Source organism: Hermetia illucens, chromosome 3, assembly GCF_905115235.1.
Source record: "Hermetia illucens chromosome 3, iHerIll2.2.curated.20191125, whole genome shotgun sequence".
Lineage (NCBI taxonomy): Eukaryota > Metazoa > Arthropoda > Insecta > Diptera > Stratiomyidae > Hermetia > Hermetia illucens.
In genome coordinates, this window is record NC_051851.1 from 133,506,052 (window position 1) to 133,520,650 (window position 14,599).

A 14,599-nucleotide genomic window follows, 5' to 3' on the forward strand; every position below is an offset into this window, starting at 1 on the left:
ACTTGACATTTTGCGCCATCAAAGGCTACTCTGATAATAGCTATTAGTTTCTTCGAAATGCCCCTCCTGCGTAGAGAACCTCAGATCCACTCCTTCTTTATGAAGAAGAAGAAAGAAAGCTTTATCGAAATCGTTCCAGAGCAAGTTATCGTCCATCGAAAGAGTTGCGACTACACCCAAGATCTTTTGTGATGCGGTACACACTTCTGAAATCATTGTGTTCTGCGACAGTCTGCTTCCCTGTCCAGTGTAATAGCAAATTTCCTTTTGTTACGGCACACACTACGCTGAACTTGCCGGCATTTCGCTCGGTATCGGAATTCCAGCGCGTCACGCCCGCCATTACTCGTAGCGATCAATAGAGTCTTCAATTCCGCCCGTTCACCGATCCGGCTCGACGATTCCGCAGTCAGCCAGATTTTATGACGACCTGTGTGGTCCCCGAGAAAAGAGCATTTTTGATGGCAGCCCAATGCTCATCGATATTCTCAGACGGGTTATTCAGAATATCTGCCGTCCGATCAGCGACAACTGGATCATACAAGCGGTCGATGTTGAACTTGGGGGGTCGCAGTTCCCCAACCCCGCGAGAAGTCGCGGACACAATACGCAAGCGAGAGTGAGGCACCATTCGATGCGCATCTCTTCCAAGGCCAACGTGACTGCCTCTCATTTTACGTACATCCAGGAGACCATCCTGAATCTACTGTCAATTGAAACTCAGCTGACTTTATGGGTACATCAACATATACATCCATTTAGTCGAGCCGAATTGGTTAGCCTTTTATTTTTCATTACATTCTTAACGCTTTCAAATCTCACTGATGACAGTGCGATTTGTATAGTGATGTGACGTCAGCTGTGAATGAGCACCTGAGTCAAATCAGAGTAATAATCTCGGCGTCCTACAGGGTACTGCAATCCTGTACTGTACAGTTACGGTCTTGAATTAAGTGCGCTAACACACTTCACGAATGATTATTATTATTTTTCTGAGTTGTCAGAATCTCGGCAGATGCCGGATTTTACCTTATACTAGCACGAAGTGCCAAGCATTTAGGCTCGGACGATCCTACCTACTTAAAAACTAAAGGGGTACTGGTGGTAGTGGCCGGTGGTAGGGCAATGGGAGAATCCGTCGAGTACTCCCCGCAACATCGAGCACGTATGCAGAATGGTGTACTTCTGCATGGTTTGAACCAGACTGTGTGAGAGTCCCAGGACATCAAAGGAAGCCGTAAAGACTTTAGGTACACTACCTGTAGCTGACAATATTATGAGAACCATAACCACCCGCTCGAGACGCCAAATTTCTTCGATTTCCCGGGCCACGTATTTCCGTTCATTGTTACCATTATGCGGGATAGCAACATAAATAATATACGCGGAGCGACTCGTCTTGTCAACTAACAGTACGTCAGTTACTATTATTATTATTAGCAATATTATTACGTATCCGGATGACTTAGTGGTTAGAGCGCTAAACTGTCGGAACGAAAGATCGCGGCTGAAATCTCACTGGTGGTAGAGGGCTTGTGTTGACTGGGGGTCAGATGCCAGTCGGCCTGAGTCAAGTCAACTACTGCTTTTAGAACAAACTTAACCTCTCCAAATTCATCGCATTTCTAGAAAAAAGTAGGATGCACATCAGGACTAAATTATCAACTGTAAGTAAAAGACTTATTTTCAATCAATATCTTGTATATTATTTTTAAGATGTAATTTTAAGGCAATTTTCCATGATCTTATATTTAACTCTCAAACTGTTGATATAACCATATTTTCATTTAATATTCTGTTACTTTCAATTTATAGTTGCATCACACATTTGAACAAACAATTACCGAGTCTTATCACGAGAAACAATAGTTTATTTGTTCTAGTCTGAATAGAGAGATCTTAAGTAGTTTCCCAGCTATTCTACTTCTACTCGTACTACGTATGCGATTAGTTGTTTCAGAACTACAAGTGTTAGGAATTCCAAATAATGACAATAGTGAAGGAAACCTGGCACGTCACAGAACCGGCAATGTTCTAGTGTTCTCTAAGATAAAACGACAGTTTAAAGTGTTTTTATGTTACTCTGAAAAAGGAGCTTAAAACATGCACAAGGAAAATAAACGTGAGTTGATTGATGTTTCTATTCCTTAATATGGAAACTGCTGCAGGCTTCAAACACTGTTTAGATCTCAAATACGAAAACATTTCGGTAGTCAAAATTTGATTTCATTGTGATTATGCCAACTTTGCATGATAAAATAAGAGAATTTTCCTCAAAATCCTGACAAAAAAATCAGGACATCAAGAAGATCTGTATATTTAACAAAGTTGGGATAATAAATAATGCCTAATTATCTATTCCTAACAGATAACTCAAAATGATATCAAATAAATAATAACTAATTAAATATTGTATTGTAATAAATAAAAAAAACACAATTCGAGTCCCGGAAAATCATTAGAAATTTACAGAAAGGATGAGGTGAAAGGTGAAATCAATAAAATTTCAACCGAGGTTTAGCAGAGCGAAAAATATCTATGTATCCTGTTCAGTCCTGTGTAGACTAAATATGATTTTATTTTTATTTGATATTCAATGAGCCTGTGTTTTGGTGATGATCATCACTTTCAGTGTTATGCAAATGAGAAGCTTGCACCAGTGGGCAGCACCAAGGTAAACAAAACTGTCCCTAATGAACGGCGATTCGACCCCGGGATAACGATATCGAGAGGCTCAACAAACTCAACTTGAAAATGAATTGTGTATAAAACTGTTCCAAATGACAATGGGTTAACATTCGTTTCTTAGGCGTTGTTCTCAAGAGGGGTGGCGAGGGTATCTTGGCCTTGAAATGGCTCGTGATAATAGGCACCCAACTGCCATGCGATTCCCCATCTCGGAAGGATATCACAGAGACTCTGGTGCAATACAACTGCAAGAAGGCTGAGGACCTACCAACAATCACAACACAATTCCATGCTAATCGCCAAGAGAAAAGAATGGTCGTCAAACAACCACGGGGCCTTTGGAATTATGGACGAATTACATGTAAGTAACAGAGGGATCAAATTCTGTGGTGCTCTGGGCAAAACCCGATTTTGAAACTGGCTCAGCTCATTGGAAAAATGACAAACACATTTCAGGTGGAATTGGAGGTGCTATTTTAAAAGCGACAGAAAAATGTTTAAAACAAAATCGGTGAAAATGCACTACTCAAATCGATTCCGTCATTATATCAAGCTGCTTGATGTTTAGCTGCCACTACTTGCTTCTTAAACTCGGTCAACTGAACGAACTGCTCCTGATGTCAGTGCCAAAACACTGCAACAAACCCCGGAAAAAATAAGCAGACTCGCTTGCCAGGGGTCAGCTTGGCGGGAATAGTTTGACTAGGATTAAATCGCCCTGATTCACATAGTTAAATGAAGAAATTTAAACTTATACCGATAAGCAAGGAGTATCACTTTCAACGGGGCACTATTCTTTAAACTATCTCCTGGTGAAACTGGAAATGTTCCGCTTGCAGCTAATGCGGAGAAAATGAGGAAGCCGCCTGCAGATAGAACTGTCATTTGCGGAGGACATCGGACGAAGATACCTCAGAAAGATCTTGAACGAAATACTTATGCATTCCCTACCTTTATCTTCGGGAGATATCCTCAGGATCTCTTAGAGAAGAGTTAACTACTCGTCCGGTAAAAAAAAAATGAGTTTCAGAAACAGGTAATGAAAAGTGGATTATTCTAGTAGATTTTGGAATGTAAGAACGCTCAAAAGAACAGGTGCGCTAAGAGAACTTTTTCAGGAAGTTTTGAGATATAATATCAATATCCTGATCTTCAAGAAACGGAAGGATTATATATCCGATCAATAGCATGTGATCGCACATTCTCCTTACATGTGGAAAAAAGTCGGAAAGTCGAGAATTCGAGGGGCGTACACTTCTCACAAACATTTAAAATATTCATTATAGATTTCAAACCCATTAGCTAGAGATTATGTGTGATACGTCTAAAGCCAAAATTCTTCAATGTGTGACCGATAAAGTGTCATGCGCCAACTAAAACAATGATGAATCAACCAAGCACATCTTTAACGTTCCCGAGAATGCCTAAAAGATGTAATACTTTAGAAATACATAAGATTCTAGAGGAGTTTAACGCAAAAGCTGGTCGCGCGAAGGATACGACAGGAGAGTGCGGATATACTTTGCTAGTAGCAAAAATTTCGTATCGAACTGGATGTTTCCCGATGTGGCGAAAGTGGCAGTAGATAGGTCAGACCTTAAGAAGGGCGACAATTGTATTGCTGCAGTGGAATTCACTTCCCCAAGATGGCGAACGAGCGGGTTGCCCCAAGAACACTTGGCGCAGAGCAGTAGAAAAAAAATGTGAGCATCCCGCGAAGTGCTGGTGAGAGTTCAAGCGCATTCCAGGTAACTGCGACCGATGGGGCGTAGGTGTGGATGATATGCTATACCTCTCTAAGGAATTAATGGCAACAATACATGTATTAGACGAAGAAACATGTTGCACACAAACAATACATGGAGAAAACAGTTTACACAAAAAAAGATGAAATGAAAATAAAGAAACAAAGAAGATATAATAATGGCAACATCAGAAAACTTGACGAAAGACCTACATATGTAGAGACAAAGAAGAAAACCTTTACTAACAATATTTCTCAGGCAAAATAGGTTCAATATTCCAAAGAGTTGCTGAGTTTCGTATATTTATTGAAAATCTATCAGAACTCAAATATCAATACAAAATAACAATCGTGCGATTATACATTGTTACGATAATTCGCAAAAAAATCAAGGAGACTAACAAAGAGCAACCCACATTAATTATAATACCGCCGAAGCAAGCAAGCATCAGCCAGTCACGCCCTTTGCTCCCACGTTTAATTTCACGTTCAAATAACGGGGTGGAGGTGCCCGGTCTGATTATGCTTTAGATTAAGGTTGGATGATTGGGTAAGTCCTTACATGACAATCTCGCCGTGGAATTTGAAAACTGTCTTGGAGGCGGGCTGAGAGTAGGCTCGTCCAACTTACGATGATTTGTTTGCTTGCAGGTCATGTGCGGGAAGCGTATCTGGAGGCGGTGAGTTGAAGCAAAAGCCCGGGGATCGTACTCACTACAGGTACTAAGAGGAATACAAGCTAAGGTGGAACACCATACTCTGAGGACTGCATGACCCATAGGTGCTTTAGTGTTTAATATGCGAACTCTGAATATCTTGGGAGGATCGTGGGATCACCACATGGACTCAAAGAAATCCAAAAGCTGCGATAGAAGAATAGGTGGTCCAGCCAAGAGGCAATAGCCGTCGGGGTAGTATAGTCGGCGCCAATCGTAGCAGCGCTGCACTGAACCCAATAACAAAGACCTCCGTGAGCGTGATCGAAATCGAAAGCTCCCTCAAAAGGAGGAGCTAACAAGAATATCGGCCAGCGGAAACCAATAAAGAAGCGGATGCATAGTGGAGTCCTGCTCAAGAACCAGTACCAGAAGACCATATGTTTTCTGGACGAGATTACCATAAATAAGTAGGCATGAAAAGGACCTTGCTCATAAGCAGACAATTTTTAAAGAATATAATTCTGCTAGTGGAAAGCTAGTGCCGGAGGTGTGTACCAGAGATAATCATCGAGCATCTGCTGGAAGGCAAAGTCGGAATTCATTCACAGCTTCGATTCTTCCCAGTTAGTCCGTGGTTTCCCCGTTATAGCATGCGATGACTACTTTTCCAGGAATTGCATGTTCGTGCAACGATCAGCGACGCTTGGGAGGGAGTAAAGCTCGAAGTCATCCCATATAATAAGATCCCCCGGATCTGCATCTAGTTGTCGCAGGGATAACGACAAGCTCGTCCAATCCTAGTACTTTCAAAACCTCGGAATTGCTATGAACGATTGGGTGGGTATCAAGGAGTTTCTGCTCCGTATAATCGGAGAGTGCCTGAAGGCACTGAAAAAGGCAGATTATAAAGTGCGGTTCGGAGTCAAAGGCGAAAGTGTTCCGTTACACGAAACCGGACGACGACCTGGATCCAATTGACGCGCAGATAAATCGTACGCATTTGAAGTGCGCATCAGTTAATCTGCTGGTCTTCTTCCTAAAGGAGGACATAGACGGCGAATTAAAGAAGATCGGAGAAGGCCAAACAATCAAAGGACTGCAAGGTAAATATTAGTGGACTAAATTCCATTGCACAAGGGATATTGATCGAGACAAATCTTGGTTGAGTCATGTTAAAATGTTAGCAAACGAGGGCGGAAAACATGTATATTTTCGCGGCTTACATCACCATCAAGATAAGAGTACCCTAATTCCACCTACCGCGGCTGAATGAACAAAGATTGGTTTTTTCCTCCAATGTAAAGTATTTGGGAGTAATCCTAAATTGGAGACTGAACATAGAACTGGGAGTTAAGAAGACTTGTATAGCCTTCTTTGCCTGCAAGTAGACCTTTCCAAGGAAATGGGGACTCCAGCCGAGGATTATTCTGGTTCTATTATGTGGTGGCAGACACTGAGTAAAAAGTACAATGGAACGAAGCTTGATAGGATTCAAAGAAGCACATATGCATATGCAACCGGATCTCTGTAGTACTGTCCGGCAGATGCTCTTAATGTGTTCCTATACCTCCTCCCCTTAGACGTAGCGTTAGACTACGTGAGTCCATATGCTGGACAGTGAAGGCCTACGGTCATAGTAGCATCCTAGACGAAATACCTCGGGAACTCTGGGCATTCACTTGGCAATCCTTCGATGGGCACAGTCTGTGTCCCACTGACCACTAATAAAGGTGGAATCTACTTGCACTATTTAGCAGCCGCGGACCTTAGATGGCGCCAGGCCGCCAGACTCGGCAAACCCTACAATTCGAAGATGCAGATGGCTTTAAATGAGCGGATAAAAGCTATGATGGCTTACTACACTATACAGGGCTGAGTGGCCCAAAATAAATGGAGGATTCTGCCACCAATATGGTTGATGTTAAGAGTAAAAGCGGAATATATTCCGACACAACCTAAACAATTTGCTTTCGTATTTTGGATGTAAAAAGTGCTACATGAGGTCCTTCAGCTTCAGTTCGAAGAAGTTTATGATGTGCGTAACCAAACAAACTGATTAGTTATAATTCCTTACTCAAGTTTTCATAATCATTTCGAGCGTTGCACTCGTTTTTAGAGACAATGTTAACATCTATATCGTGGAATTTAAACTAGTTTACGTGACTGTTATGGAAATTTTCTATCCACTTTGATAATTTATAATGCAACGCAATTGAAAGCGTTAAGGAAATTGATGATCATGACACATTTACTAAATTGTAGATATGATATGCAAGAGATAAGGTAAATTTCAAATAATGTAGGCAATTTTCATTTAAACATATACATAATGTGTATAAAGTTTGCTGCCCATTCCATGGCAAATATATGTATGTTTTATATCTAACGAGATGATCATGTTAAATTTAATGTTGCTATCCAGTTGCTGCTTGTGAAACCAGTCTCCACAGTTGGCTAAAAAAGTATGAGAGCCTCTTAACCATAGCGATCCAATCATTCTGAAACATCGAACGTTGACTTGTTACTAAAAATATAAAATTTGCTGACTTTATGAGTCCAGGTGATTGAGCTAACTCGCTTCAACAATAGCAACGCTCAAATCAATCTATCCACTATGTAATCTACGGCAATTCAAAAGTTTTGATTGCATTTTAGGATTTAACACACTTCTATTTTCTAGATTTTTCTAAATATCTTATTGCGTTAAATCAGTATATTGTATTCAGTTTTTATCCATTACACACCCTTCAATCGTGAGTAATTTTACAAAATTAAATATTTATCTTTTCTTCAATATATTCGTCACAGCACATTTCATTATAAAACGTAAAGCGAGCAATGTTTTCCATTTTACAATAAAATTCATTTCCCGGAAGGAAAAAGTGTTGTAATTTGGTTTATACATTATTCTGCAATTAGGGATCTGTGGACCTGTATCATGCCTAGATTGGACACTGTTTGTAAATTAAAAACGAAATAAAAATTCGTAAAACGAATGATTCGATGTACATCATTATCAAATAATGACATTTTGTAAATACGAAAATAAATCGATTAAACGACCAAATTTGTTAGTTTGGAGTCCAAGGAAATATTTCGGTTAAAAACTATCTGAAATCAGCAATGACTTCGGAAAAAAAGTGTATTCAAATTTTTTTTCAAATTCCAACAGAATAATATTATTTAAAATCTCTTGAGCAGCTGTCGTGACTCACAAATATCAATAGGAGGATTAGAATATTGTCATATATATAACCGTGACCAAAAATGACCATATATGTAGATTAATGAATATCTAGCGTGGGAGGAATTAATATACTTCCCCATTAGTGAATTCGTATTATCAAGAAAAGCTCCCTTCGCCACTCATTCATTCCACATACAGCTATCAGCGACAGTGACTTACAGTCACAGTTACAGTAACAGACTCTTATTTGCTTATCCTGCCAAAACAAAGAGGGAAATCTAATTCTCAACCTTATGGGCATATTTGAGCAATGGGTTAAGTATTTTGATGAATTGTTCAAGAAACAGAATATGGACTAGCTGGGAATCTTGCCAAAATCCAAAATTTGTCGGGAGCTGATGCAATCACCAACCAACTGCAACAAACAAGCGCATGCAGCGCAGCAATTATAGAGGTATCACGTTACTCAGAACCATCCGTAAGATATTCTCCACACCATCGGTAGGATATTCTCCACTATCGTGATATGCCGAATAGCCCCATACGCCCAGAACATCACCCGCAAAGTGGCTTCGCTCCAGGAAAATCATCAATAAATCAGATCGAATTTCCTCTATTGAAATATGGCCATGAACGGCACTCAGGACCGTAGAAGAAAAAACAGTGCCCAGAGGGAAAACGAGGCCCAGGGCTATAATTATACCGATCTTGAGTGAGCATTATCTAGGCTCCTTATTATATCTTTTTTCATAAAAAATTCTATTCAACTCCGGGTCCGGGGGAATCCCCCCTTTCCACCTCCTCTCGGCAGACCTGATGGCATCATATTTTCATCGACGTCCAAGTTGCCTACGATACCATAGTCAGGAGAACTTTAAGTGGCCATGATAAAAGCAGCAGAATAACAATAATAGGGATATTTGACAAATCCAGCTGGTCAAAAATGAATTTTTAAAATTTCATTGCAAGTAAAAATAAACTGATTATCACTGTTAAGTGGATAGATAACAATAAGTTTAGGTTGTAAAGTAGGGACCCGTAGATGACTTTTGAATAAAATGCAAAAACAAAACTAATTAAATTTTGAAGAAGTCTAGCGAACACTATTCTGATGATAAAATTAAGTAGCTGAAGCATAAATTTTCTCATTTGAAGTTAGAATTTAAACAAAAATTGGGAAAAGGTGGACAAAACGGAAACTGGATTTTTCAAACTAACGGCAAATGGACAAGAAAAGCGTTTGAAATGCTAAGCGCGCAGCCTAGCAATTACGGCCGAACATCAAAGTCGTTTACAAGCATCTGGAAAAAAATATGTCTCACGTATACTTAAACAATGGCTTATGACTTCTCCGACAAGATCTACAAAGTATAAAGTAACTTGGGAAAAATTATTGTTGAAATGAGTTTCAGCTCCCTTGAGGGCTTTTCGAGAAGCCTGCTCTCTTCACACAGTATTCTGCGCCATGTGTTTCTGGAATGACCCAATTGTCGGCCATCTTGGTTTAGTATTGCTGGTTACACCATGCAAAGTAAATGTCACCTATTCACTGCAACTTTCGCTTGCTCATCGTTGTTGTCGTTGTTTGGTTTTGTTTGTCCCCTGGGATCCGGCAGGCTAACAGTCCAAAGAGGACCTGATACTACCTTCGAAGTACACCAAGAACAATTAGCAGTTTTAGTCGTTATTCAGATGTCGATGAGATCCGGAACACAGGATGTAATCCAGTATTAGTCAATAATGCTTTAGGTTAGGTACTAGCACTGAGGAAGGAGAAACGTGGTCTCCGAAACAGTTGTATGCGAAACGAAAATAAAAATATTTACAGTATAAGGAAAACCACCTAGCTTTTTCCTTAACTTATATATTAACTGTAAAAAAAAACATGGATATTAATTTCAACTTAATGCTTTACGATTGTGAGTGTTTAGTTGTCGTTGCGTTGATGAAGCTAAAGTGATGATATCTCCATCCCTAAATACGTGATGCACGAACGCATGAAGGCTGCACGATAATATAACTGCAACCAGCAAAGTATGAAATAGGAACTTCACCGCGACTCTACTCAGAACAGCGTACCATTGAAGCGTAGAGAGGCAGGGGATATATCAATGCCAAGAACCAAAGACGGTGGTGGCAGAAAACGCCGCGCTCCGAGACAATACAAAAAGTATCATAATCTAACTCTAGCTTCCTTAAAAAAATATAAAAGGTCATCAATCATGCAAAAATCCCTACTCAACACGATTTGCTGAAGGTTAAAATACTTGTTACACCATCTACACTTTACCCGAAACCTGATATACTCATTACACCAAAAGATTATGTGTTCATCACTTTCCCCAACTTTACAAGTGTTACATATGTAATATGTGCCAAATCTCTTCAGAAGGACTTTATTATATGTGTGATTGGTTTCAAGACGATTCAGTAATTTCTCCTCGAAAGCTATAAGTATACGCGTGCCTCCGGTTTAATTATAGGTAAAGTTGCGTGAGTGTTGGGGAGAAAATGTCCTTTCACCAGCGACGTTGCCAAAAAGTCATCCTCCCACTCCTTGTAAGAGTGTTCCTGAACGCCCTTTAGAACATCGACAGGGGAGAGGGCTCGACCAGTCTCGTGGGATACAAACCCAGAGACTTGCGGGCTTCTACATGGGCAAGTTTATTTAATGAGTGCCCCACATGAGCGGGGCATCAGAGAATTTTCAGGTGAGAAACCAGGGCATGTATTTTGCCTACTAGGTAGTGCGATCGCGAAGTTTATTTGAGTAATTTGCAAGTATGCATAGAGTCTGTAATGATGGCAACCTTCTCTTCAAGTTCAGCCGCCAAAACCGAACTTAACATTCAAGAAAAAGCGTGAGACCTGGGTCCGATCGGGACCAATCACCGCACAGGCCCAATCATCAGGCAGCATCCGACATCAGGACCAGAAAACCTCTAGATTTAAGGCCATCGCCCTACCTACCACAAGTAACCGCCACGCAGGCCTTGTCACAGATTCCTCCCAAATCATAAGACAAGATGATCTGAACCTTATTGAAATCATGGAAACTTCATTGGAAACTACAGTGTCAAACATGATCCGGAACGACCTATAGATCGAGGACAGACCAGTGTTAGCATCCGGGTTTCATACCACCAAATTATAGCAAAGGGGCTGGTTCTGATCAGCTCCAGGCATCTTCTCAGAATACAAGCAGATATAGAGTTAAGCTTGGTTTCAAAGTATCTGGGCGGATTCATAATGGACGTAGCTGCATACTCTAAGATAGGCCTTACCACCGGTCTATAAAGAGGGTGTGAGTCCCAAAAAAAAAAAACAAGTTGCAAAATTAATCAGCCTGCCGACCTTTAAGGTTTTCGGGATAATAGAGTTCAAATGATATCTGACCGAACAAGTCCTCGTTATTTCCTTGCCTAAGAAGGTGATATACTTGACATGAACAAAGGTGTGATTATTAACTTTGAGGAGTAGGGGTGTGACTCTGCTTCTCTTAAACGATATAAATTATGATGATTAGTAGGATCACTTTCTCATCGACACATCCACGAAAATAATTCGTAAAAAAACTGCGGATATAACCAAAGAAGAGATTGAGTATGTGCAAAATGTTATCAAAACTTTATAAAATACGACATTTTTACTGGAAGTTGTTGCGTAAATATACAATGATGCTTGCAATGGTAGTCGCAAAAGCGTGAATGCAGTTTCTTTTGGATTATCTACTTCGTCGTTATGGCGAGGAAAAAAGATTTCCAAGAAAAATTTAGAAGTGAAGGCTAACAGTAACTGTAAACAATTCCTAATTAGTTGCGGAAATAATTGGAGTTTATTATAATTTGATTTACCGAATCAAATGCATCTTCGAAATGATATGCAACAAAGCCTATCTGGGCAAGTTTGAAGATTATTGCATACGAATTGCAAAATTTTATATAATTTTTAATTAATGATCCGTGGCATCCTGCGATACCTGCCACACCTGCGACCCCCAAAATTCTAGTGCGTAGTACGACTGTCTTAGATAAGACATTGTTGCCCAATGGACATTGGATCTATCGGAAGATGCCGCTGAGGCACGAGACAATCATTTCTGGCCCTACAGGCCAAGTGTAATATGGATGGCTTTTACTTGATTCGGATCATGCCGTTTACGACAAATGCAATTGATTTGATGACTCTCGATGAACTTGACTCTGAAAATGATTCAGATTTGAAAGAAGCCTTTGATAGCACAGATAGTAATCAGGGCAATGAGGAACCGTAACACTTATCATCATCTTAATTCAAAAAAATACATAAACTGTATTTCATAGAAAATAAATATCTAATCGTAGATTAAAAATGTGTAGTTTTATAGCATTTTCATGTCCAATATTTCAAGTCATTATTCATTGACATACAGTTAATCAAGGAATTGTAAGAAACAATATAAACTAAATGAACAATTTTGGCTGGCTAACTCGGCAAATACCCCTATGTGCAACGGTCTAAAACAAGGGAATATTCTATCAACCATTTTTTAAACTTGCTCCTATAAAAGTGTGATCTGCGACGATGACGTGATGATTGGTTGTGGATAAAATGCGGTGAGGATGATCTATCTATGGTAGAAGAAGAAGACATGGCAGATCCTGATAGAGCGATAGCGTTGACTACGATCCCAGGCAGTTGATGGACCTTGGCGTAAAACTAGTATGTTTGGACTTCCTTATTAAGGCATATCTGATCGAACATCGGTTGTTGCGCCATTGACGATGATGATGACGACGGAAGAGAGGTAGGTTTTTGACCTTTTTATAATGACCTACCCCAAATAATGTAAACCATCCGTTGGTTAAAAAATGAGACCTTATTAAGGATAAAAGCAAACTTTTTGATAAAGGAAACACAAATGACGAAGAGCAATAATCACTTTAAAGTTTATTGAAAAGTGAAATAGCAAAAGTAATGTTTGAAAATGTTCATGTAATTCAACTGATATTACTGAACAATCGGTTTTGACCTTTTTTGCACAGAATTAAGATAAATTTAATAGATAGTTAACAAAAAACGAGGTACAAAAGCAATTTTAAGCTCATCAAATCAGTTAAATTTGCTTGGCTAAAAACTTCCTGAATGTAAAGTCTTGCACACGTGTCGAAGCGTTCCAGTTATCCATGGCTACTGAGTAACGATTCTTAATAAGAAATGTCCTTTAGTATTCTACCCTGAAATGAACCCATACCAATTAGTTTGTATTTCAAGCGAAAAAACAACAATAAAACGAAATTACGCCTAACGCTGCTTCCCCTGCATTTAAAAAACGTAGCATCATTTTTTTTTGTTTGAAGATATTCCCTAATGAATGCAGGAAACGGTAACTTTCACCGAACTTAACTCTTTTCAGTATTCTAGAAGGAGACAGTAAATCACCACCATAGTAAAAACACTTTTCTAGTATATATATTTGGTTCTGTTCAAGTTGGCTGAGTGTGATTTTCTAATATGACAGTGAGTAACTTTCGATTTTTACCGTTCCCCAAATTTATAAAAACATAAAAGTTGAAATTTCACTGACCTGGAAAAAATTGAATCCTCGAGGGCTAGATAACTCTCAATGTTCGAATAACAGTCCTTTAAAGAGTCAGTGTTTCGTCCTTGTGAAGTCGAATCTACACTACATGACTCGAAATAGAATTGTTCAGCCAATATCAAATAAATTCACGGTATAATGATTCCTTCAAGTCTGAAACCAAAAGGAGCAATTGTAAAACATATCCCGAAAAACTTCGAATTATATTAATATAAGCAAACACTGTATGTGATTGTAAGCTAGCAACGGAACGGACGAATGCTGCATATTTGGCAATGCAGCAATCTCAAAGAAAGTGGGCACGCACAGGGGTTTAACAAACGGAGAAGCAGCTTCACAGATAGAAAAAAGAAGCATGAGAGGGCCCACAGTTATGTTAACTGTGAAGAACAAGGCAATAGGAAAAAGCCATATACAGATCGATGCTCATCCTGTCGAGGCAAAGAGAGAATCTTCATTTTCGACCATATGGGCATATTGGAGCTATGATAATTTGATTTTGATGAACTATCTAACGGACAGAATATCGGTGAGTTGGAGACCCCGTCAACTGAAGACAACGGACAAATGCTACCACCAAGCATGGTAGAAATGATCCGTACAAATTATCGGCTTAAGAATCATAAGCAACAATTATAGAGGTAAAACGTTACTGAGTACCATCTATAAGATATTCTATAGTATCTTGCTAGAACGGAAAGTCCCATACGCCCAGAGCATTTTTGCCCACACTCCAGATA

At 39.5% G+C, this 14,599-nt stretch overlaps 1 protein-coding gene across 2 annotated transcripts in view; it reads right to left on the minus strand.

The window, feature by feature from the left end:
• Positions 1–1,683: 1,683 nt before the first annotated feature.
• LOC119652599 (solute carrier organic anion transporter family member 5A1) overlaps positions 1,684–14,599 on the minus strand; it is a 176,462-nt gene continuing 163,546 nt past the window's right edge. The window contains exons 14-15 of one of the 2 annotated variants that reach the window (XM_038056827.1): positions 13,845–14,012; positions 1,684–13,494 (exon numbers count right to left, since the gene is read on the minus strand). Coding sequence is in view for 1 of the 2 variants with exons in the window: in XM_038056828.1 (XP_037912756.1) it covers positions 14,007–14,012 (6 nt within the window). In the remaining variant the exon portion in view is untranslated. Of the gene's footprint in view, positions 14,013–14,599 lie in introns of both variants that reach the window. The other variant, XM_038056828.1, reaches the window with a different exon arrangement.